A 25,809-nucleotide genomic window follows, 5' to 3' on the forward strand; every position below is an offset into this window, starting at 1 on the left:
TAGCATTTCCTGTCGCTGTTATCAGAGAGGGGCAGCCTGGTGAAGAATCAAGTCCTCTGTTTCAATTCAGAGGCATTCTGAGCTTTGTTGAATTGGGAGGGAAGGAATCTGGACTTGGATGCAAGCGCTGGGTCTTGAATGACATTGGCTTTATCTCTAACATAACTCCAAATATGCTGCTAATATTATGAGTGTCCAAGTTTACAGACTTTTTCCATCCTTTCTCATTTTAATCTTGCTTAGCAAGGAAAGCATTTGCCAGGCTTGGAAGAAGAGAAGATGATACCCTCCTTGGGTCAGTAAAGGCCCTGGCTGCTTTAGAACAATTGTTGCATTCTTCTCTCCCTCTTCTTTTCCTCGTACTTATTTTTGGCCCAACCACTTCCTTCTGTTTTTCTGCTGTTAAGAAAAAAAAAAAAAATGGCTTGGCTTTAGAACCTGCAAGTTCCATCAAAGTAGGGGACCCCACCACAGAGGTTGTCTGTCTGTGGGCAGAACAAAACTCCTTAAGCTTATGTATTCCCCAAAATAGCAGCAGCTATTTAAATTGTTCTCTCTTTTCATTCTAGAACACTCCACAAGACTCAGAATCGGGCCAACCTCCTGGTAATGGCCACAATTTAAAAAGGAGCCCTCAGAAAAAGAGCACAGCAAAGTCTGGAGGTCAGGACACCTCAGATCCTCTTGCTGCTGCTGTGCCACTGGCTGAGAGCTTCTCCCCCTCGACTGCAGGACCTACAAGGTAAGACATGAAGTTTCTTCCTGGGAAAAGCATTGGAGCCCTGATGCTGTTGATAGCTGGGGGTGACATCTGTCATCCTGATGGATGATGGTGATGGTGATGATGATGCATTCCTCAAAATAACCTCACACCACCAGACTACTCACTGATCACCAAACTGACTTTCTTGCCTTACTGCAGAACTATAAACCAGGCTCCAGCTCTTGTAGTAACCTTTCCATGCTTTTTGCTTGCACTAATAAACTCTCATCTGAGACAGAGCAACATTGAAGAGTCTTTGTTTTAACTTTTGGTCAGCCCTGAAGTGCTCAGGCTGTTGGATCACAGTGGGTCCCTTCCAATATTCTATTCTATTCTATTCTATTCTATTCTATTCTATTCTATTCTATTCTATTCTATTCCACTCCATTCCATTCCATTCCATTCCAGTATAGTCCTATTTTAAAATTATTGATATTTGCAACAGTTTGTGGCAGTTGAAGTCCTAATTTAGGTATTAAATAAGATCAGAATTGACCACTCTGGGGATATTTCAAGGAAGTTCAGACACATGACATAATCCAAAAAGAATTTATGACAAAAGAGCAGCTTGTTTTCTGGAAGGGACAATTTGGCTGTGGAACTCTTACACAGGAGAATATTTGCTATTAATTCTGTTTCTTCTGACTGCCACTAGCACATCTTAATTATCTACTGAAAATAATGGAGTCTGAGCAAGACTAAGACTGCTAAGTCAATTTACAGTGATAAAGGTATTTAGGCATGATGTTTAAAGTGATGAGAGGTTGCATGAGATGCATGGCTTGTGTAATCCAGCATCACTCTACTGCTGAGCACCAGGTCTATACGTGAAACACCTTTTTCTTGGATGAATTTCTCCTGTCTTTGAGTGCCTCTAATGAGGGAAGCCATGGATGTCTTTCCCAGTAGCTAGAAAAAAAATCAAATTTTGGAATAATGATGTAAAAATGGACAGGGTGAGATTTTTAATGTGCATTTTGTTTGTTTGTTATTTCAGTTAACAAATACCACATGTATCCTCTAGTTTTAGTTCCTCTTGATGGTACTGTGCATAATCACTTTATTGTTTGTGTGTAACCACGCTGTCCTACTGAAGAAAACATAATTTTTTCATAAATTAGGAAGCTACCTAAAAAGAATGATGCATTCTGATTTGTTACAGCAATGCAGTGATTTTTCTGCTATTCTAAACAGTATGCAGGTTATGGAAAGGGGGGACAAGAGAGGAAATGATGAGTGCTGCTAAGTGCTGATATTTACAGTAGCTCTATCATGACCAACATTGCTGAAAACTGGAGTTGTTTGTGGAACTTCACAGTAACAGACAGCATTTGTACCAGAATCCACATGGTAATAGTGGAGACTCTTACCTTGGGCTTGGAATATTTGTGGCTTGCCTGCAGCAAGTGCAGTCTTGCATTTTATTTTTTTTTTTAACATTAGCATCGTACCTTGATCCTATTCTGTAATTTGCATTTGTACTGTTCAAAAAATGGCAGAAGAGCAGTTCTGTAGGGGTTCCTTTTCAAAATGTGAGTACCTAGAACACTTAGATTTATATCCAAGCTGGCTAAAACAGCTTTGCACTGCAGCATGCAAAATTCTGACTCGTGGGAGATGAATGTTACATGGATGAGTCAGCTTGAAAGGATTCATAGGATTCTTGTTTCAGGAAACTTAATAGATGGGCGGGAGCTCAGGCAATTACTTGTTCTTTAGCCTTGCTCCTGAAAGTGCTGGCACATGCCTGTTTTGGGTGTCTTTTAAGTTACATCCTGCCAAAATAGAAACAAAGACAATAAACGGAAAATCTTTGAAGTTCCTCATTCCAGCTGTTTATTTTTAACTCGCTCCCCTGTGCTGCTTTGAACGCATCTTTTCCACCCTGAACTCTGAGAGTCTCAAGGGCGTGTGACCTGCCACCCTCGGATGGAGGAGCTCTGGGTGGAAAACTACCACGTTTCCTTTTCCTCTGGGTGGCTTTCTTCTATTCTCCACAAAATCTCACAAGCTGCTTTTAAATGCTTGTCTTTTGGAACTCAAAATGTCTGTGGCTCAAACTTTATAATTGTCTGTTTCAGCCCAATTTTTTCTTACCCGTTACTCGCTGCTCCTGTGTGCGGAAAATAAGGTCACCAGTAATTAATACACAGAATCAGTAATTAATACACAATTAATCTGTGAACTTTCCACGTGGAATAAAAATGCTGAAGAGCCAGGACAGTTAGGAAGCCTCGGGCTTTGCAGTGGTGTCCATGAGAGGCAGAACCATGCCCTTCTCCTGGTGCACAGCCTGGGGAATCCCCAGCTGGACAGCTCTACCCCAGAGGCCCTCCTTCCAGCAGGTTCAGGAATGAAGCAGATGCATCAGTTTAAAACATAACTCATCCATTTAAAAGATAACACACCCAGAAACAGTTCAGGAGATGCAGCACTCTTTGTGGATGACCTCGGCTGCTCTCCCAGCCGGAGTGCAGAACACAGATCCTGTGGACCCACAGAGCCACTGTGGGGTGACGGAGCTGCCAGGCATCCTGTGGGACACTCTGTCAGTGCCCTGCTGCCTGCTGGAACTTCAAATATCTCAGACGGAGACCAGGAGCCACTCCAGGAACTGGAACAGGACAGGAGACCTGGCCCTGCTTGCTTGCTGCAGCAGCAGTACAGCTTACCCTAACCATGTTAGAAAAATTTAGTTTGGTCATAATTAAAATACTGCAGGGCCTGCGTTTTATTCTGTGTATGGAACAAGGAGGTGAAAAGTGACTGGGGGTGGGGGAGAAGGGTAGGATAGCTCCCCAGAGGATCGTATAGATCATTATTCCTGCTTCCTACTTTTTCCTGAAAGCTTAGATGCACAGGGAGGGGGGGGAGTCTGGCTGCTGTTAGCAGCCCTTTAGCGATGATGGATTTCTCATGTGCTTGTTTACACTGAAAAGTTCAAAAAGTGAATCGTTCTGTCTCTAAAACTGTCACTTGCTTTGTTTTGTTTTGTTTTTGAAAGGGAATATGGAAATGAGTTCCATGTTCCTCACTAACTTTCAGAACCTCTTAGGGACAGATTAAAATGCAGGACTCCTTAACTCAAGTCCTGCAGCACACCGCGTCCACATGCGTAAACTCAAAATGTAGGCACAGATCTCTCATGTGTCAGTGGAAAGAGAACAGAAACACTTGGGAGGCAGCTATACATGTGCTGTGGTTGCAGGGCTGGCTGTGCATTTGTTCCCCTCGGTGCTTTCTAAATTCATCCTCAGATTTCAGGCTCCTGGGAATATAATCACTCAGGCTCAGAGTTACATCAGCGTGGATGGCAACCGTATGTGACCTCTGGGATCCAGAGGCTTTGGCACTTGATGTTTTTCCTTCACAAGTGTGACTGGGCTGGGAGGGCTGCCTGTCCTTTCAACAACTACTGCATGTTTTAGAATGGGAGAAAAGGAATTAGAAATGGAAATTTTGAACTATCTACAATTTTCTGGTATCTTCATTTCTTGATATCTTCATTTCTTGTTGTTTATCCAGTACACTTATCATGTTTGGGCATCTGCAAACCCCCTTTCCACACACACTCCCACTCAGATAGTAAATGCTAAATTTACTATCTTGTCTGGCTGCTGCTGGTTTTATCTCCTGGCCCTTTGTCTTTGCTGTGGATGACAAAAACAGATGAATGGGAGTTGTGACTTCAAGTGTTAATGGTTGATAGACTGGGTATGGCTCTTAATCTGGAAGTATTTATGGGATGTGCACCAAAAGTCATCGTTTTCTTAACATCCTTTATAGCCTCACACCCTAAACACAGAGCAGGCAGTGCTCTCCTAATAAACAGCTTATTAACTGGGCAGGACCCCTGACTTTTTCCATAAAAATTCAGACTTGCCACAACTTGCCTTCTGAGGGTGGAAGAGGTTAACTGCAGCTATTAAAAATTAATTGCTAAATTGGCAATGCACTTCTAAACAAGCAAATTATCAATAATTGTTTGTGCAAAACAAACATTTTAGGCATGTAAAGATTTAACTCATTATTTGAAGTTGTAAGTGGAAGGAAAATATTCATGTGATCCGTATGTTAGGGCCTTGAAATTGCAAATTCTTAACTGTATGCTGAACTTCTAAGATGAGGGAATAGTTCCCTTTGGTAACTCTTGAGTGCAGTGGGACACCCATATTTCAAGCTACAGATGCACCTATGTCTTTGCAAGACTGCATTTTCTTTTTTTTTTTTTTAGCATCATCCATCACATGCAGCAATTATTCACAGCAAAATGACTTTTTCTGCCCTAAACTCTACATGAATTATGAGGAACTCGAATGTTCTTCCCTGCTTTGTCATTTGCATGTTTTGTTTTAAATAGGAATGAATTTTCCCCTTAATAATATTAAGCTAGGTCAGATTACCCACAAAAGAGACCATACTTTATTTTCCTGTGTTTAAAAATACCAACTTTTAGAGTCATAGCTTTATGTTGATTGTATTAAATGGGTTGTCTAAAAATACATGTTCCCTGAAAGTAATTATTGATTTAATGTAGATTGGGTTTTACTCAGGGGAATTATCCTCAGCATGTGGTGTAATTTCCCAGTAGTGTTATTCCCTTTAAAAAGAGTGGAAGATAATGGGACTAGGTGTGACCTTAAGAGGTCATCCAGTCCATCCTTCTGCCCTAAAGCAGGATCAACCGTGCTTAAGGCATTCCCAACAGATGTTTCTCTAACCCCAGCATGTCTTGCAGACAGAAAAGCAAGACTGCAAATAATGAAAAGGAAGATGTAGGATATGTTCCCTGAATAGTTCTCCTTGTTAGCTTCATCAGAGGGATAAACATAAATAGAGATAACCAGACAGGTCACTCTGGGCCTATCCTGCTGAATGAAAACTCAGACCTTTCAGTTCTGTTGTGTTCTGAATAAAACATTGAGCGAGCTGCAGCAGCAAGATGATGAATCTGTGCTATTCCACTCTAACAGTGATAGTTTAACTCACTGTCACAGCCTGTGCCAGCACTCTCATCTTAATTCTGTTCAGCATACATTAATTACAAACTTGCCCCAATTCCTTCATCTGCTCCTGAGTAAAATGAACGACTTTTCAGCATTATTGAATACCAGAAAAATTGTTTTGATTGATTCATAATGCTGAACTTGATTCACAGGATTGCCATCTCCCTTGAACCTGCTAAGTCACAAGTTTATTACTATGGCTCTTGACAAAGTTGACACCAGTATGGCAGTAGATAGTTCATGGGTTTGGATATTGTCATCAGGAATATTTAACCACTTCAGACATGTCTGGAACTGTTTCATATTTAATAGCTGCAAACAGAAGTCTAATGTAACAAAGAAGATGTGTGTTAAGAGAAAATTCAGTCGGATGAAATCTGAAAAATGCAAATATATGATGATGAATGCTCTGTATAGTGAACATCACCAACAGTTCCATCCCAGATTTGTTACTGTGCATTTACCAGCTCCGTTGACAGATGGGATTAATGATAAGTAAACAATCGGAGATTAAAGATAAATGATAAGGAGCAATTACAACTGTGGATGGCGTTTTCTACTTCTTCCAGTGCTCAGTTTCACAGAGGGTAGAGGGGCTTTCCCCTCTCAACCTCTACTCAGTTTTGTTCTCCTCCTGATCACCATATCTCTGACAGGAGCTTGCTTCCAGGGTGAAGAACCCTGGGCACAAAACTGCTAATGAGCAATTTAGTCAGTAAGAAGATAGACCTGCAACACAGCAAAAAGCCTGAATAACAATTGACTCCCACTTCTCCACCCCTTCCCCAGTTCCACGTTGTGGTTTCTGTCCCTCCTCTTCTAATTAAGCTTCCCTGAGTGCAAAATGATTGTCAGTAATAAAGTGTATTCCTTGCTTGAGGAAAACTTCCTGGCATCTCCCTGCTGTTTGCCCTGTCATGCCCCATGTTGTCAGTGATCCAGCAGACACCAAATATTCTATTGCCATCCCTGGTATTCCCAGTGTCAGTAAATTTCATATGGATAAGTGTTTTCAGATAAGTCTAGGGAGAGAAAAATTCCTCTGAGCAAAACCATTTTCTGAACGTTTAAATAAAATTTATTGGTGCTCTGAATTAAATGTTCAAACCCATTCCAAGCATTGCTGAAACTTGTTTAAACTACATATGAATTGTAAGTTATATTTTACCTTAGATTTGAGGCTTAGCCTTAATGTAGGCAAATTTCAATGGCTCTCTAAAGCCAGTTTGTTTTCCACTGCAATGACTCAGAAGAAGGTTTTTAGGACATAAGACAAACCCATATTCAGCTTTAGGTGCAGCTGTCCCTAAAGAAATTATTTGTTGGGCAGTTCTCGGAATAAGGAGGGGTCTTGGCCCCACCTGGAAGTGCATTTTGTGCATGGAAGCACAGCCCAAGATGCTGTGTTTGCATAAACACAAACTTAATCTGCAGGGACCCCAGAGCTGGTCCCTGACTCACTTCTCCATCAGCTATTTTGTGTGCAAAACTCGGGCAGAGAAGCAGAGAGGGGCTTCTCAGACTTCTGGATATTACTTAAAATCCAATCTATGCTTGGCCTTACAGGAGGTGTTTTAAGCATCTTTTCTAGCTCCAATCTAAAGGGGACTTGGAGTTTCTGAAATGCAACCTGTCACTGCTAAGCTGTGACAAAGCTCTGAGCCATCTCTCCATGTGCAGCTCTGCACTGACCACCCAGCACCTGGCAGTGTGTTTTCTGTGTCCTGCTTTGCTTGGGATTCACTGTGTCATGTCAAGTAAGCACTGCCCCTTGCTTCTCTGTACAATCTCTACACAGATGTTTCTCTCCATATTCCCATGCCCAGGCATGGAAGGTGAGTGAGAGAACAAGGTTAATCTATTTCATCACCTACAAACCTCAGTGTGGAAAAAAACTGAGGTCCACACAGTGAAAAATACTTAAAATAACTTTTCCTTCTTGCAGTTAGTCATCTCTGATTCCATTTTTCCTATCTTATCTTTAATGGGTGGAGAAAGAGATCACAGCAAGGGTTATAGCCTGGATGCACTGAAATCAAACACTGCAATGACATGAGCTCATCATTTGGGTGTTGATGGTGGCACAGCAGCATCCCACCCTCGGCAGGGTGAGCCCTCTGACCTTTTGGTGAGAATCAACTGTGCTGATTAGTTGGAGAAAACATTCAGCAGATGGGCCCCTCTTAATCTGCTACACACTCGAGTACAGCCAGATAACAGCACTTACTGTGTAGCTTTGCCAAAGTAGTCTCTCAGAAGCAGATACAAAAAGCCTTTCTTTGAGGTGCTGTGGGCTTTCCCAGTGTTATTTTTTCTCCCCATTTTTCCCCTGTTGCTCCTTCAGTCTGTGAGATGCGTGTCCCCTCTCCCCACACTGATCTCAGATTTTGGAGTGGTTAAAATGCATGCCATGAGCACGGTGGCTCTCAGGTAAGACTGACAGAATACTTCACAGAGTAATAAGCATTTAAATCACCGTTCATCTGATAGTTTATCTGCTGAGAGCAGATGATCAGCTTCTCAGTGCATGCACTGCATGGCTTTGAAACATCAGTGGCACAAAACGGTTTTTATTCTTTGCTTCTTATTCTTTGCTTCTTTATTGACATGAAACAAATAAACGTTTCCATTGTTGGCAGCATCGGTAATGAAGGCATCAGTAGCCACAGTGCTGAAGAGCAATCCAGCCCAAATTCCAGCCCGGGGTCTCCAGAGGGGACGGGACAGAACACTGCCTTGCAAGAGCAAGGAGGACAGACAGACTCTGAATTCTTAAAGCGCTCTGCTGAAGCAAGGGAGAGAATCCTGCCTGTCACAGGCAGCAGTGACAAATCACACACCTCAGACTGCGACAGAGCACAGCCATCACCAGGTCCAGGGGATGACAAAGAAGAGGGATCAGCACATGCTGAATCTGTGGACAATACTGCTGCCTCCCCTACCAAAACCAGCGAGAATGGGCCCGGAATGCCACGCCAGGAGCCCAGCCCTGCACTCACAGCAGTGCAAGGAGCCACAGCAGTGAGTTTGGGTGAATTAGGATCACTCCAGCAGGATGAGCAGCTGGGTGGCATGAAGGAGCCACATGGCAGCACGTTTCCCTGGGGTGAAGCAGCAGGAGATTGTTTTACTGCTCAGGAGGCCGAGCAGGAGCGAGGAGTTTTGGAAGTAGGTCAGCTGCAGGCAGTAATGCAGCAAGGTAGACAGAGCACAGATGGTGGAGAGGGTCTGCTAATGAAAAAGGAAACCTTAATCCCAAATTATCCAGCAACAGGAGGCTCAGACGGTGAAAAATTTGGAGCGATTGTGAATGCACAGGGCTTCACTGAGATCTGTAATCTACAGACGGGGGCTGAAACAACAGCTAAAGGGAATGAGGCAAATCCAGCTCTATCTGGAAGCAAAAGGGAGCAATCAGAACCCTGTACTTTAATGTCAGAGTTGCCTTCTAGCCCTCCAAATCTCTTCCTGGTACCAAAGCCTGAAGAGCCTTCGAGGGAATATGTGCCTGGAAATGGCTCGCAAGATCCAGCAAGGAGTGAAGCAGTGAAAACAGCCTCTGAAAAAAACAAAAACAAACCCCTTTTTCAAAGAGAGCTTCAAAAGCAGGATGAGCTTGTTAGTGCCGAGCATTTCAGTGTGCCTTTATCATTTGAGAGAGAGGAGGAAGAAAAATCAGCTGTCACAACTGAAAGCCCAAAAGAAGCCAATAGCAATGAAATTATAAAAGCTGATGATGTGTCTAGAGAAAGCAACACACTTTCTGAAACGGAAAGCATTATCAGTCCCACCAAGGAAAATTCAGTGGTAGATAAAAGATTATTACTGGAAGAATATGCATTAAGCACTTCTTTGAGCAGATCCACAGAGCTGCATCAAAAGGAAACGGGGGCGGATGTAACAGGAAGAAAAAATGGAATCAGAACAGAGGATGCACAAGTGTCAGAAACCAGTGAATTACCTGAGGGCTTGAGTGAGGCAGGAAGACAGCTACTGAGCTCTGTTAGTAGCCACCACCAGGACACGGAAAATACCCACTTGGAACCCTTGGATCCTGAAAAATCCAGTCTTTGTGAAAACACTGCAACAGGTGACCTGGGGGAAGAAGGTGGGGGAAAGCCTCTGAATTTGGACAGTAACTTTAAATCACCCAAAGGGACTTCCCAGGCTCGTGGTTGTGAACCTGAACAACAAATGAGCAAAGAGAAAACAGCTGCCCCAGATGGCCTGGAGAACAAGCTCGTGGCTTCACTGCAGCTGGCAAGGGAGGAATGCTCAGGGAGTTTTGATTGCTTTAACACTGAGGCAGAGGGCAAAACTTGGGACCAGTCAGGCTGTAGCAGGACTGAAAAGGTTTGTTTGGATGGTGCACACAGTTCACTGCTCCTCTACCCTGGGAACAATCATATTAAGCAGAGTAAGCAGGATGAGCCCTGGGAAAAGGCTTTTGCTAGAGAAGCTGTGCTGGAATCTGAACCCAAAGCTGAGAGTCAAGAAAAGCCTGAGAGCTCCAGCAAGTCAGGAGAAAGTGCAAAAATGCCTGAATTAAAACTCGATCTCCAGGCCTTACATGACTTGGCAGGGACCATGGGGGAAACCAGGGAGGCCTCACAGGCTCTGGAAACCAAAGAACAGAACAGTCACATCACCAAGGCACCTCACAGAGATCCAGAGCAGGAACCTGCAGCTGCACACAGCAGTGCTAGGGATGGAAATCAAAATGAGGGTGTTCAACAAGAGAAGCACCAAACTGCAGTGAAAAGTTCTGTGGAGGATAAAGATTTGGCTCAGAAAAGTAAATGTAAATCGGATGTGCAAGCTCAGCTGGAGCAAGTGGCTGCAGAAAGTCACAGAAATACACAGATGGCTCACTCAGAACCCCCTTCAGGACTTACTGATCACCAGGTTCACATGGAGGAAAGGGGTGACAGCCACGTCACTGCAAACAACTGCCCCTCTGAGAGGGACACGTGCAGCTCTTCAGAGGTCCTGGAGTGCCGTGTCCCAGAGGGGCAGGAAAATGAAGGTGTTCCAAGAGCTCCTCCCCAGGCAGAGCAAGCAGAGCGGTCGCTGTCTGCTGCTGGTGACAGCGGCTGGACTTCAGATACAGAGCCTGAACAGCAGGAGCACCAGAGCAGCCTGGCAGCTGTCAGCAGAGCAGATGATCAGCAGCACAAAGCAAGGGCTCCACAACCCCAGTGGCTGGACCGAGACAATCACAGCAGCACACCACAAACACCTCCGGACATTTCAAACAGCCCTGACAAACACTCTTCTGTGCCAGGTCCAGCACTGCCCCGGAGTGGCTCTGACAGGCCAAAAGAACAGGACAAGGACGACAGCGGCGCTGAGGACGTGAGCAAACACGGGCACCACACTTGTGGTGTGACCGCGCCTAATTTGCGAGATTGCAAGGAGCAAAACAAAACCCATCTCAAGGCAGAAGAGAAGTGCTGCAGTAAGCAAAACTCAAGCAAGCCCGAGCAGGGTGATAATTCTTTGATCTCAGCGAGGCAGCATGAAGCAGCATGTCAGAGAGACACGTTTTGTAAAGAACTTGAAAAGAATGAGCAGCCAGGCAGCGTGTGCGGGAGAGAGGATAATGCTGGTGGAAGCTGTGCTGCTGCTGTAAACACTCTTCCAGGGACACAGGATTCAGCAAGTGCCACTAACATATCACAGGCTTTGCCAAGAGATACAGAAATAGCACATACTTCTGATAATTCTGAGAAAAATGATCCCCAAATATCTCATCCAGAAATGCAAAGGAAAATGCCATTAATGGCAAAAAAATCCGAAAATATTCTGACTGCTGATGGGGGAGGCATCCAGAAAAATGGAAACATGAAGATGAGTTGTGAGGACAGTATTTCTATCCCAGAAACCAGCAATAGAAAGCCTGATACAAGTCCAGGGGCACAGGGATCTCCTTCACCATTACAGGCACACAGGGAAGTAATTCCCACTGATGACTCACATAAATCCAGCTGCATTCAAAATGCAACAGAGCAGCCTGGCTATTGTCAAGCAGATTTTACAATTTCTGCACTCAGCCATCCCAGCCAGCAACCTGGAAACAAGAAGGACGAGGGTACTGGGGGGGGATCACTAAACAATGAGCTGGAAGTTGTAGCATCCCAAAACACTTTAGAAGGTAACTCTGACTTGCAGGGTCCCCCAGGTCCTCAGGTGTCAGCACCCTTAGGTCCTTCACCCAGGGTAAGCACAGGTAAAGCAGCAAATTCAGAAAACAGCTCTGCAGGGAAGGTGTGTGTGAGTGAAAGAGACTGCCCAGACCAAAGTTTTCAGGGTGATGGAGACAGAATGTTTGCCCTGTCAGAGACTTTGAATGTAGGGCAGAGAACTGGAAACTTATCACACTTCAATTCTGAGAAGCTGAAGAAAGAGATCTCTGCAATTAAATCCAAAAAAACAAAAGGTGAGCTAGACTTCAAAGAACAGCAAAGTGACAGTTCAGCAGAGTCTCTGTTAGCACTCCCTACTACAGAAGGGAAGCTGCTGAGCCTTTCATCATCACGAGAAGGCTGTAATGAGGAAATTGCAACCAATATCTGCGTAGATGACAAGTATCCTAAGATCTTAGAGAAACCTGGGAATTCAGAAAAAATGGAAGAGCTTTCAAAAGAGAATAATAACATAACCAGGGCAGACATCAGTGTTTCCGAGCAGTCTGCAGAGAACTCTGGAAGGGAGCATGAAGCTCTGACTTGCAGCTCTTTGGACATTGGCTCCAGCATTCCAGACTTCAGGGAGCACATCAGCCAGATTTTTAAAAAAACTGTCCACAGCACACTGAGTGCTGAATTACCCCAACTTTTGACTGAAAACCATGCAGGCTTCAAGCAGAGTCCAGTGGCCAAGGACACAGCAGAACTCTGTGGTGCTGAGAACTTTTCAGAACCAAACAAGGTGGGCGAAGGAGCTCCCGAGGGCACCTCAGAAGCAGAGGGGCAGGAGTTGTCTTTAGCTACTGAGACTTCCTGCAAAGCTGCCGAGGGCAGATCTCTGCAACAAGAAAACACAGGGGCAGAGCTGCCACCAGCAAGTCTCCAGGACCCTGAGGAAAGCAGGCAGCCCTCTGGCTGTTTAGAAGTGGTCCCTGGCTTGGATGGCGCTCCATCTGCCGAACAAGCTCCGGAAAATCTGCAAAAGCCAGGCAAAGCCACTGAGAGCAGTGAGATGGAAAGAGAGGAGGGCGTGTGTGCTGGTGGCGTTGATCCTGAATCACTAATAAGCTTAGAGATAAAGAAGCAAGGACCAGCTTCATTTGATGGGGCAGCAGCTGAGAACTTCCCTGCGTGTTCCGACAGCCAGCAGCAGCCCACCGGAGCTGTTATCTCTGCGGGCGATGTACAGGGGAGGGACGTAGAAGATGCTGCTGCCACAGAGGGAAATAACTTAATTACAGAGTGCAATGCAGAACCAGTTCCCTCTGAAGAGGATGTAAGTCTTCCTGCTGCACAGTGCCAGGATCCTAAGCCAAATGAACAGAGGAAAAGTGAGTACGGTGATGCAGACATTGCCAAGAGCATCTCTGACATGGCAGCTTCAACGCTTGTCCAGGGAGGATCTTACAACCATGAGGAATTGCCAGACAATTTCAGTGTGTCACCTGAGGGAAAACAGGAGGCAAACACTCACAGCAATTCTGTGCATGACATTAGGTCTCAGAGTGACATGCAGCTGATACAGGACGAAGCAGTAAATAGGAAATGCTTGGAAACACCGGGAAATTCTCAAGATGCACAGCAAGAAAAGAAAGTGGCCATGCATGGGTTAATAGATTACTTAAAAACTGAAGGAAGCCAGGATGATTGCTTGCAAACTGACTGTAAACTAGAGTCTGGCAGTATGACTGAGGGAGATGTGAAAGAGAACGGTGACACAGTGTTAAGCACAGCAAGGACAGGTGATGAAAAAAGTGGAGACATCCCTGAAACTGGTGCTGCAAGGATGTTAGTCACTGCCGAGGGAGACCTAGCTATAAACACGAGCACTGAGGAGCAGGAGGCAGACCTGTACAAAAATCACTCTCCAGCCCTCCCTGTGATGGAGCAGGGTGAGGATTCTGCACATGCAGGTCTTGTTGTTGCTGAAAATGAGCCAAGCAAGATGAATTCAGAACACGAAAGCTCCCTCCAGGATGCCAAAGGAAAGCTATCACCGCTTGCATTAACTGAGCCTAAGAACCTTGACCTCAGTGAACTTCAAGATATGGCTGTGGCAGGATTACCCTCTGAAAGGTATTTACTTTGAATTACTTCGTGAAATGCTTGGCAGCAGCCCAGGGCTGGAGAGGGCTGCAATTTTCCAGGCAGGTGCCCGTTGTCTGGGCAGTTTGGGAGGGCATGTCACTTACTCTGTTCTTAACTTTATCTTAAATATATGTTGCTTCTAAATGTGGATTACGTGGAAAAAAAATACATTTGTAGGGACAGAGAGGTCCTGACAGCTGAGGAGCAGAGTTCTGAGCTGTTCCATCTGCTGGGCCAGATTCCTGTCCATACCTGTGTGGGTTTGCTTCCCAGTGTTCTCACCTCATCGCCTGAAGTTAGGCATACAAATTGCACTTCCTAGCCTTAAGTTGGGAGACTTCTGCCTCAGTTTTGGTGACCCAGTTAAATGAGACCTGCAGCATTCACATGGTGTAGTGCAGTGTTTAAAAACAAGCCTAAGGAGTAACCCAATTACTCACAGTTAGTTGTCTGGGCCTCCCTCTTATCCTCCTGTACAATATAATTGCACTGACAGTGCCTTTGATCACTGTGTTATTCAGTGTTTCTAATGACGTGGAGTTGTTTCAGATGTGAATTCTTCTGAGCTGAGACTTGTAGAGCCTCAGAGTTGCTTTTTTGGTTTTATTTATTTTTATTTTCCAAACCTAGCAGTAACTGTTTAATAAAGTTAAGACTTTTTTTTTTCTTTTTTAATGAGCTTCTACTTTGCTGTTTGAATTCCTAGTTTGATATGCAGTTAATTCATGATAATTATGATCTTAGAGGAGGTGATTTCCCTTTATCTAGTCATGTCACTGCTTCCTGTGTAACCTCAGGAATTCCTTGCACACTGTCCCTGTCTTTTCTGTATCAGAGGAGGCAGCGATGGCTGAGACAACAGCAGGGCACAGGGAATGCCAATGAATGGTCTGCAGGGGTGGGATCTTTCTAAGTAATCCCAAAAACATAGATGGCACTAACTGACCAATGAGGGAAAATGTTCCAGTGCCACATTCCTTCAAGGCTGAGGTGATAAAACCATACTGTAAGTGAGAATTCCTGAAGTGGTTCAGTTGTGGTGAGAATTTGGGGGAGTTCTGCCTGCTGGGATGGAGGCTGAATGTCATCTAATTGTGTGAGCAGAATGCATATTAGAAAAATATTAGAAGTGTTGGAAACCAGGACAGCTATATGACTTTCTCTTGAAGGATCTGTCTATAAAATGACAAGGAAATTAGACCCTGCTATTTCTCTTGAGGTCCTTCCTTTTTTGATTGCTTCCCTTCATACGATGGGAAGCTTCACAGTGGGTAGCTTTGAAATTCCCAAACAAATTGCTGGCAGGGGCTGGCTCAGGAGCCATAAGGGACTCAAGGCAGTGCATAAGTCTGTGCATGTGTTTCATATCAGGGTGGGTACCACACTTTAAATAAATACCTGTGGCAGGCAGGGCAGGGCTCTTGAAACAGCTGCTGACAATTCACGGAGTGGTTGCTTAATGCTTGCATATGCTTCAAGAATTCATTATCACCTGTTTTTCCAGCACGAGGGTTTGCATCAACAGGCAGCTGCTCATTTTGGACTGTGGCTGTCCAAAAGGCTGAAACACTGGGGACTCTCAGATGTCCAGAGGAGCCTCTGCTCTTGTCAGGCTCATTTTTAGAGCAATATGCATTAGTATCACAAAAAAGAAGCAGAGAGCTGAGCTGGCTGGTCTGTCTTCATCAGGTCCAAGACACTGACCAGTTCAGTTTTCCTCTGAGATTAAAACTGGGTTTGTTTGTATCATTGAATTTCAAGGTGTATTCCATATGCTGTGTATGCCAGCCACAAAGCTTTAAGTGCTTTGCTTATCCTTACAGAGGATAAACTACTACAGCCATGCAAAATGAGGCGCACGTTTCTAAGAGCTGGCTCTGAGGATAGGGACCTGATATAAAGAACTCCAGGGAGAAAGATTCCTCCCCAGCTCTCAAAATAAATATCAATAAGAAATAAATTATGTTCAGGAGAAGGAAATGGTTCTGAGAACCATTTAGAACCTTCTTACTGAGAAGGAGAAGGTTCTGAATTATTTCAGCTTTGTTTTCTTCCCCTTCCACCACTTCTGTATAACTCCCTCTCTTACAAGATCCCTCATACTGAAACCCCACTGAACTGTGCATGAGGGGGTAAAGGTGTGTGATCTGACTCTTAAATTCTTGTTGGGATTTCTTCCTGGCGAGGAAAGAGAGGAATTTCTTCCCTTAGTGGCTGTGCCCTGGGAGGAGGCTGGTCTTGAGATGAACAGTGAATCCAAGCACTGCCTCCAGGGATTCCTGCCCCCACCACCTTTAGGGGGGCAGCTCTGGTCAGCTGATGGGGAGAGCCCTTATGTCTGCAGGCAGCAGTACAGCACCAATCACTTCCCTGCAAATCTTCAGTAAAAAGGGCAGTCATTTTTGGAAAGGAGATTGTGGCTGAAGCCACACTTCCTTGTGCAACTACAGCTGTGCTAGTAGCAGAAGCAGGGAAGAGTTGGATTTTGGCAAACCTGTCTGTCAGCGCATAAAAAGACTAAAAAAAACCAAAAAAACCAACTTGTTCTGATTTTTAACTCTCTGTTTCTGTTTTTAACTCTCTTTACCAGGTCAATAACAGAAAACCTGTATCCCTAATGGCCACATTTGGGCATCAAAATGTCACTATTCCCACTTACTGGGCTTCCATTTGCTTCACTTTTCTGTCTGAGGTTTACTTGGAAAGGATCAGGACTTGAGTTGGGTTTTTTTTTTCGGTTTGTTTTTCTTCCTTTTGCAATTGATACCCATATATGTGTAATGTATCCTACACATCTTTCTTTTATGGAGGGAGAATGGAGGGAGTCCATAAGTCCCTGAAATGCTCCTGTTTGCACCATGGACTGTGACAGATGTTGGGCAGAGCATGGAATAAAATAGAAAATGATGGCAAAATTGTAGGGATGTTCAGAGGTGGGACGGATTTTTTGATAAGCTGTTGTAATTCAAGTGGCTGGCACGTGCAAGCTGCCGTTGTCTCTTGGAAAAAGTACTGAGGGAGGTTTTTGAGGGGAGGCTGTGAAGCCATTCCCAGATGTGCAGGGGCAGAGAGCACATTGCATGTGGTGGCTGATGTGTTGGTTTGGCAGAACTCTGGGTTTGCCCACAAGCCTCTGGGTGTTCCAGGCTCCCAGAGATGCTCAGGGGCTCAGCTGGGCTGGGAGTGCAGTCAGGGAAGAGCACAGGGAGCTGTGAACACACTGCAAGCAGTGACACCCATGCTCTGAGAGAATGCAGAGTTCTGCTGCACTGACTCCCATCACTTATCAATCAAAACAATATTTTCATACGGGAAGTACATGGCAGAAGTTGGAGTCAGTAAAACTGCTCGAAAAACATTCCTTATGTCCTCTGCATAGGTCAGACAAGATCTCTAAAGTTGGTCCAGACATACTTTTGGATTTGCTTCATTCTTTATCCTTGCCATTAAAAATTGGCAGGTTCAGTAACTCCAAAAAGAATATTCACCCCTTAGTAAATATGACTTGGTCTTTTTTTTTTTTTTTTTGCCTGATGACAAATACAGCATTAAATATTTTAACAGTCTTGCTGGATGAGGTGGGGAATGTAGAACTGCTTTTCAGATCAGGCAAGTGGGCTTTGAGCACTAAGGCTTTGTTTTGTTAGCATCTGAAAACAAGAGTTTGGACTTAAAAGGAAACGTGTCAAAACACTGTGCAGCTCTTTATTTCCCTATTTTTTAACTTCAAAATCGATTCAGGTGTGTAGCATCTCAGGCTCACAAAGCAAAGGGAAAAGTAGCTGGAGGTGATTTACACATAAATGAAATGCACAAAATTAATCAGGTCATTTATCTCTCCCGCCCTTCTTCCTTTGTATCTGAATTCTTTCTCTTTATTTTCCTCCCTTCTTACTGTCATTGTCATCCCTAGAAGGTGCAGCTGTCAGTACAGTTGTGCCTGTGGAGATGCCTGCAGTCCTGAACTGAATCAACAGGATGGGCAGTTCTGTGGGAATTTCATCTGTGTGAAGTCTGAGATATTGAAGTTTGGTATTTTTCTATTCACAGAAGAGTAAAAATTAAGATAACTTTGCTCTTACCCAACAGACATCTCCCATTGCTTTCTAGGAAGTGAAAGGGAATTTTGCCAGCTATTCTCATGAATTCCATTGACCAAGCTGACCTCTGGTTTAGGCAGCACTGAAGTATTTATGAAATTTGTAAAGTATTTATAAAATGCTGATTGGATAGTACGTCCTGTTGTATTCAAAACACATTCCAGTGAAAAACCAGGTATGTGAGCCATGCCACACATTCATTAGGTTGGTATTGACATGGATGGGTGATACGTGAGCTGCTGTTTTCACACATCCTTGTGTTCCTCAAGACATTACATTTATTTAATCAAATACAGAAATTTGCTGAGCAAATCCAGTATGGACACTGCCATACTTTGTCCAATGTCTGGACAGGAAGTTTAACATCATTTTTTGTCTTCTTTCCTCATTAAATAAAAATTACTTTGATTACTTTTTTTTTCCTCCTGATTAGATTTTCCCAGATTTATTATTCAACCTTGCTTCTTCCAAGTAATCTGCCTGTTTTCTCAAAATCATTTCTGCATTTTGCAGATCCCCTGTTCTCTATGTTCCAACACAATATCTTCTGGCTCCTTGGAAAACTGGATATACCATGGAACTTCTTCCATGGTCCCTCTGTCTAATAGAATATGCAAAATAGGATTAGCTCCAGCTTTAAACCCCATGGAGGGCATCTCTGAAAACAGAAGTACAGTCACAGGGATGTGTCTGAAGAGCTAGAACTCCATAGTTCTTGCATTGCCCTTCTCTATTTTTCCTCCTGTCTTTCATGTTGATTCTTTGGAGCCTATCTTATACTGGTCCAGGTGTGTGGAAATCCACAGATGCATTGCTAAAGACAAGAGGGGATTTTTTAGTTGTTGCAATTCCTTACCATCTGGGTACCCTGGAAAAATAAATTTTAAAAAATGTTGTATGGATCTGTTTGGGCCTGTTCATGTACACTCACCTCACAGGTTAATTCTTATATTCTCTTTGGCCTAGAAGTTGTCGTCCCTCTCAAATCGCAGTAATAAGTGCAGAAATGTTAATTGCTGCAATCAAAGGTGTGATTGCTCTGGATTCTAAGGCCCCTGTGAAATGCTGATTGCCACCATCCTGTGCTGTTGGCAAGGACCAGCCCCAGAAGGAGATGGTAACCTCCTTCTCCTTGCTGAAATGTGCTGGCACCTCCTCTTTGTTCAGCCAGGCTCAACCCTTCCCCTTCCCCACTTCGGTATCCACCATCCTCAGTGAAATAACCAGCTGTCCAAAAGTGCCCCAGGACTCCACAGGGTTGTTTCCAATTTAATTTCACTAATTGACTTCCTTTCACTCTTGGTACATTCCTTTCCAGACAGCTGTGGGAGAGGCTGCAGCCTGCCCTTCAAGGGGGTAAATGCTGGCCCAAAATCTCTGCTCCACTGGGGAGATCCCAGCAAAGGACTTGGCCCTGAGCCTCTGGCAGCTCAGCCAGGGAGAATTCTGCCCTGTCCTGCCATCCTTTTCCACCCAGACCATCCTACAAGCACCATACCCACAGCTGTCCTGCTCTGCTTAAATAAGAGGGCAAATTGTCTAATTGTTCCAACTGATTAAAAAAGTCAAATTAGGAAGACAGGCTGCATGTAGGCAAGCAGGATTGAAGTGATTCGTTGGCCTGGTGTTTCCCAGCCTCCAGCTTGTCAGTCTTGGCTTATCTTTGTCCATGGTGATCTGAAAAACATGGAGCATGTGCTCCATGAAACTCATCAAATTGCTTTTTTTAAATTCTTCTCCAGACTGTTTTTCCTAGCTGCTTTGGCTATTGAAGCACAGTGTAATCAATAAAGCCTTTTTTTTTTTTTTTTAAGGCACTCAAGAGCTTATGTAAAATCTTTGGAATTTGTAACCATGATAACATTGTTATGCTCTCCTAGCTGATAGAAATATCAAAGCCAGCTAAGAATAACTCTGCAGCAGACAGAGAAGATTGGATTTGTTTCCTGGAATGGAAGCAAAAACATGAATATATCTCTCAGTTACTAACAACTAAGGAAGAAAATAAATAGACACTTAAAAATTCCATTTCCTCTTCCTAATGATGTCATTAAACACTCAAAAGATAGAGTTAGTTTAGCTGAATATTTAAAAGTCTCCAGAATTTTCCACATCTTCTCTTTTTTTTTTTTTTTTTTTTTAATGTTGTGATACTACATGAAACTTATATTATGTCTACCATTCTCCAAATCTTGTTCTTCTGGCAGAAACTCCAAATAAACTTGGTTTGCTAGAGAAGTTATCATTGGTATTTGTGAGGCTTTGAGTCTAGCCTAGGGTTTTCTAAAAACTAGTCTTACTTAATTGGAAACTTGCAAAATGGCAGTTTCTCATCACTTTCATCCTCCCAGATGTAATGGGTTATCACTAAACTTTCCTTTAGATTAAGGTGAAAGGCTGGGAATCTAAAGAGACAGCCATCCTAAAGCCTCTCCAGTACAAATTGCTGGGAAATGCACAACCTAATTTTCAGCCACCACAAATGATGGCTGTGGGCAATTTGTAAGTGGAAAGAAATGGAAATATAAAGTTCAGGTGTTTGTTACGGACGTGGCTTGGTATCTCAGCCAGGCTCTCTGCAGTTAATTGGATCTGTGGTTTTGCAGAGTGAATGACTGTGGACCTCTGGTTAGGAAATGCAAACAAGAAACTCCTGTTTTATTCTAAAAGTGAAGCACATTTATATGAATTTGTTGCAGAAGGGTCTTAAAATGGGCACCAAGTTTTCACAAAGAACGATTCAAAATCACACATACATTTTTTGCAGGGCCATGTAGTGATAGGCCAAGGGAGAATGGCTTTAAAATCAAAGAGGGCAGGGCTAGATTGGATATAGGGAAGAATTTCTTCCCTGAAAGGGTGGTGAGACCCTGGAACAGGTTTTCCAGAGAAGCTGTGGCTGCCCCATCCCTGGAAGTGTCCAAGGCCAGGCTGATCAGAGTTTGGAACAACCTGGGATAATGGAAGGTGTCCCTGCCATGGCAGGGGGGTGGCTCCTATAAATGTCCCTTCCAGCCCAGCCCAATCTGTGATTCCACAATTTACATTTTTTAAGTGTCCCCCACAGCATGTGCCATCCTGATGCTTTCTGGACTTCCCTTGCAGCGCTTCCCTGGGAGCCAGGGAAGAGTTTGGACTCTGGCACAGCCATCCTGTGGGATGCCTCCTGCTCTCAGTCCCTCTCATCAGCTGCTCTGGTCCAGCTCTGGCCTCCAGAGAAACCTTTGCAAGGCTTTCCTTGGCAGCTCTTTGCCCTGCCCCAGCCATCCCTGCCCTGTCATTGCCTGCTGGGTGCTTATTTCTTATTTTCCTGTTGTTTTTCAGCGGTTCCCTCTATACTCCCAAGCCCTCAGGTAGCTCAGGCACACCTGAGCACGCTGTTCCTGGAGTTTCAGCCTATCAGGTCCCCACGTTTACATAGCAGAGGGCACTGGGAGACAATTGGAAATGTTTCTGTGACAAAGGTGGCTTGAAATTGCTTCACGGTAGGTCAAAGGGTTTTGGCACAGCAAAAGGCTAAGGAATGAACAGGTAGCGGCATGTTGTTTGAGTAAAATGAGCATTTATTCCAAAAATGCTGGCTTTGGTTCTCTTAGCAGGAACATGGCTTGTCTGTGGCCACAGCTTTGTGCCAGACTGCTGCTCGCAAAGAAAATTAAATTTTATTTTAATGAATCGTCCTCCTTGCAGGGTTTCCCTCCCCCCCCAGGGCAGTTATACCTGCAGAAGCTATTTGTGAAAAGGCTTCCAGATGGCAAAAGAGGTTAATTTCCCCCAAAATGAGAGGGGTACTGGATCCTTGTACCTGTATCGCAAATCACAGTAAATTTTTCCATGGTTGGTTTCCTACTGCTTGGGAGGCAGGATACGATAGAGATGCTGTCCCCAGAAAGTTTTAACTCTGAGGCTCATCTTAATTCTTGCTGTCAGAGTGGGTGCTGCTGGCTCCAGTTCCTGCAGCCAAGTGAGCTCTCCCCACACCATGCACAGTGAAAAGCCATGCCCTGCAGCCCAGATGGTGCTGGCACTCTGCATGTCTTTCAGCATTTTAACCCATCACAGTGTCTGATTTGGTGTCTGGGGATCATTTGGTGTAGTCTTCTCTTTCCTGTTCAGGTATCTGAATTGTTAAAAGCAGCGATGAGCACGTGGAGGGGAAATCCCTGTCTTCTGCTTTCAGACCAGATGGAAAAGTTCTCCTCTAACACAAAATTTACCTGAACAAAAATCTGTTGCCTCTTTTTGCTTATAAAAGATCAGAAAAGGGCTAGAAGTGGAAACAGTTGACTTCTTTAACAAAAGAGTTAAAAAATTAAAAATATAATAATATTTTCCCCCCTGCAGCCCAGTTCTGAATTGGTGCTTTGAGAAGTCCACGAGGTATCATTACTGTACCTGAATATTAAAAGGAGATGCTCAGTCCTGCTAGGGGCTGGACTGAGCTCTGAAGAGGAAGTGTTAGTTTTGTCACCCAAGATGTGGCTGGCACCACAGCTGAGGAGTTTGGAGGCATGGAGTCAGCTGGGGAACTAACTCAGCTAAACTGAGTCTCCTGTAACCCCAGCATTTTATCAACAACATCTCTATTGCTTACCAAATGTCCAATCTACCAACTCTCTTGCTGTGGGAGAGATATGAAGCTTATGGTTATTGTATGGTGTGTTATAAACACGATAACGATCTCTCTGGGGAGAGACTCAATTAATTCCTTGGGTGCTGGCAGCCCGTATATGTAATTTGGTGTATCCCTATGCAGCCTTAATTACCTTAAAGCCCTTCTTTTGTGTTGTAATAAACCCATAGGAAACCCAAGAGACTAATAAGGGCAGGCAACAAATTAAAACTGCTCCATTTTCTTCGAGGTAAAGAAACCTGTAAGGAAACAGGTAAACACCTATGGAAAGAAAGAAACGCATAAGAAAGCAGGTAAAGGAAGTTATAAGAAGGCAGGTAAAGAAATCCATGAGAAAGAAGATTAACCTATAAAGAAGGCAGGTAAAGAAACCTATGAGGAAAACCTGGGTGACTTTAGGAGCTGGAATTTAACCCAACAATTAAACCAGGATTAAAAATGGTTTGGTTTAGAGTTCTGAAAAATGGTACTTGTTTAGCTATAATGCTTCAGTGAAAGCTGTTAAAAAGTTTTATGTCCGCATCCTGAAAACATTTTTAAAAGTTCTACCTAAAGTTAGGCAAAACAACTGAAACTTAAAAAAAACAAAACAAAACAAAACAAAAAGTTGCCAAACACCATCAATTAAACCAGGCTCTTAAGTGACTTTTAAAGCCTTGGGAGCCATGTGTGTGTGCTTTAAGCGTTACACACACCGTAACTTAATCTCTCCACATCCCCTCCCCTCCAGCGGATGGAAACTCCGAAATCCCGCCGTAAAACCGGGGAGAGGCGGGGAGGAAAGCCCTAAAATAAGAAAGAAGGCAGCCAGGTGTGCGGGGTCGGCGGGGCCGGTCGGTGATTTCGATTTCGCCCCTTGGCTGCCGGGGCCGGGCGGGCGGCGCTGCCCCGGGCCCGCCGGGGGAGGACGCGGGCGCGGCCCCGCGGCCGCTCCGGCCTTTCCTCGGGGAGCCTCATGGGAGGAGCCTGCGAGCAGCAGCAGCTCCGGGCTCGTGTTCCTCGGCCTTTTGTAGGCTCCCGGAGCAGCGGAGGGAGCGGGCTTTGGCGGTGCCCGGCCGCGATGCTGGGAGCGCAGGGCGGCGGTGGCCGAGCGAGGGGCTGCGCCGGGGGGCTGCGCTCACGGCGAGGATGACTGCGGCCAGGAGCGCTGGTGCTCGTTTCCTGGCGTTGGTGAGTAGACACACGCGAGTGGGAAAGTTCTTTTCCACCCCCCACCCCTCTTTTTTCTTTTTTCTTTTCTTTTTTTTTTAATTTTTTTTTTGAGTTTTGCAAGCTGCTCCTCCCGCTCCCACAGCGCTGCCTCCAGCTCTGGGTCGGGATTAACTCTTCTTTCCTCCACTCCAAAAAAAAAAAAAAAAAAAAAAAAAAAAAAAAAAAAAAAAAATAAAGGACTGGATGGTTTTGTGGCTCCTACCCTGGTTTCTGGCTGGGTTTGGGGTTTCTGCTCGAGTGAGGAGGAGACTCTGTGTGTGTAACTTCTGCTTCAGGTTTGCTGGCTGGGAACTTTGGGAATTTGGGAACTTTGCACTCCTGCTCCAGTGACATCGGGATGTGACCGAGAGCCCTTCCGAGCCCCTAAAAGCTGCTCGTGGTGACGTGATGGGCTTTTTATAATGGTTGATAGTCACTACAGCAAATATGCTTATTCATCCTGTGCAGGCGTGATTTATCCTTCTGACACTTTTGTGTGGCTTTCTGCTGTCCCTCTTTTAGTTTGCAAAGGAAGTAGTGCTGTAACACATGCTTCAGTGCCTTTAAGTATTTGAATCTAATATAACTGTGTTTGTTTAATGTAGTAACTCACCCTAAGTTTTAATGCGACCACAGTAATGTAGAACACTCCGGCAAAAAAAAAAAAAATTCTATTTTATTGTTACAGCTAATCAATCTGAGTGCACATGTTAGAGAAATTAAGGGGTTTCTAAGCAAGGAGGGTTGGGTGAGAGAGGAAGTGCAGGACCTCAGGTAATGTGTGACTAAACCCCATCCCCTGCCAAGATAACTCCTCTGTCTTGTCAGGGTTTCCACAACAAGTGCCAGAAAAATGCATTTTTGAGAATGCCAGTGCACGGTCCCTGACGGCTCCAGCAGAACACTGGGAGTTACCTGCGGGCACTGCCAGCTGCTGCACACCTGGGCTGCCTTCCACAGCTGGGGATTGCCTTCAGGAAGCCTTGAAAAACGATTTCACGTCTCCAGAACCAGCTCCAGCGCTTGTTTGCCTTTGTGGTGTTGTTGGGATGGAATGGTGCTGGAAGGGAAGGGACTCTCCTGTTGCTGGAAGCGCAGCCGTGTGTCCGGAGCTGGGCAGCCGCGTGGCCTGTGGCCAGCCAGGCTGGTGGCAGGTCCCTCCCTTGGGGACAGGTGTGACTCAGGTGCTGCCCCACCCTCCCCGCGTGCTCCAGGCACTGTCACCCAGCACCCAGACCTGTTCTGCTGATTCCTCGAGTCCTGCTCGGAGGAACACCGTGGAAATCTGGAATAATTCCCCCAGGAGCCGGTTCTGGTCTCTTGGTGGCAGTGCCTTTTTTCCAGAAGTGTAGTTCTGCTGCCATGCACTGGGCATCAAACTCGTGTTCCCCCTGTGTGACAGGGGTTTTATTTGCTTTTAATTTACACATGCCAGTTCATTTCTTGGATACCTTCATTACTGTGTGTGCTGGTGCAATTCTTCAGAGTATGGAATTTGAGAGATTTTTCCAAAATCCCATATTTAGATGCATAAGTAGGTCTTTTGTTTGGTTTACAAAAGGCAGTGTATTGCCCAAAACTTGAACTTTTGCCTGTGAGTGTGTTTTTAGCTGGTAAAAGTAAAACCTTGGCTACATCTAATAACAGTGACCAGCAAAAGTGACCTGCAGTCATTGCTGTGTCTGAGCTTTTAAGCTGTTGCTGGTGCATGGACTTGTCCTGTGAGGATGGATGTTCCCTTAGTTCCTTGGGAAATAAAGCCACACTTCCAATTTTAATCTTAGAATCCCATATTTTTCCTGAAATGCTGTTGATATTTAAGTGGTTTTTAATTAATTCA

The 25,809-nt window shown here is 44.6% G+C and overlaps 1 protein-coding gene across 7 annotated transcripts in view; it reads left to right on the forward strand.

Annotated features, from left to right (window-relative positions):
* Positions 1-25,809, forward strand: part of TACC2 (transforming acidic coiled-coil containing protein 2) — a 130,556-nt gene that overhangs the window by 26,049 nt on the left and 78,698 nt on the right. For 2 of the 7 annotated variants that reach the window (XM_068198255.1, XM_068198257.1), the window contains exon 1: positions 11,995-14,033. In XM_068198255.1, the coding sequence (XP_068054356.1) occupies positions 12,094-14,033 (1,940 nt within the window). In that variant the 5' untranslated portion in view covers positions 11,995-12,093. Of the gene's footprint in view, positions 1-569; positions 743-8,408; positions 14,034-25,809 lie in introns of those variants that run through there. The other 5 variants (XM_068198252.1, XM_068198253.1, XM_068198251.1 and 2 more) reach the window with 4 other exon arrangements.

Source organism: Anomalospiza imberbis, chromosome 8 (assembly GCF_031753505.1).
Source record: "Anomalospiza imberbis isolate Cuckoo-Finch-1a 21T00152 chromosome 8, ASM3175350v1, whole genome shotgun sequence".
Classification (NCBI taxonomy): Eukaryota; Metazoa; Chordata; class Aves; order Passeriformes; family Viduidae; genus Anomalospiza; species Anomalospiza imberbis.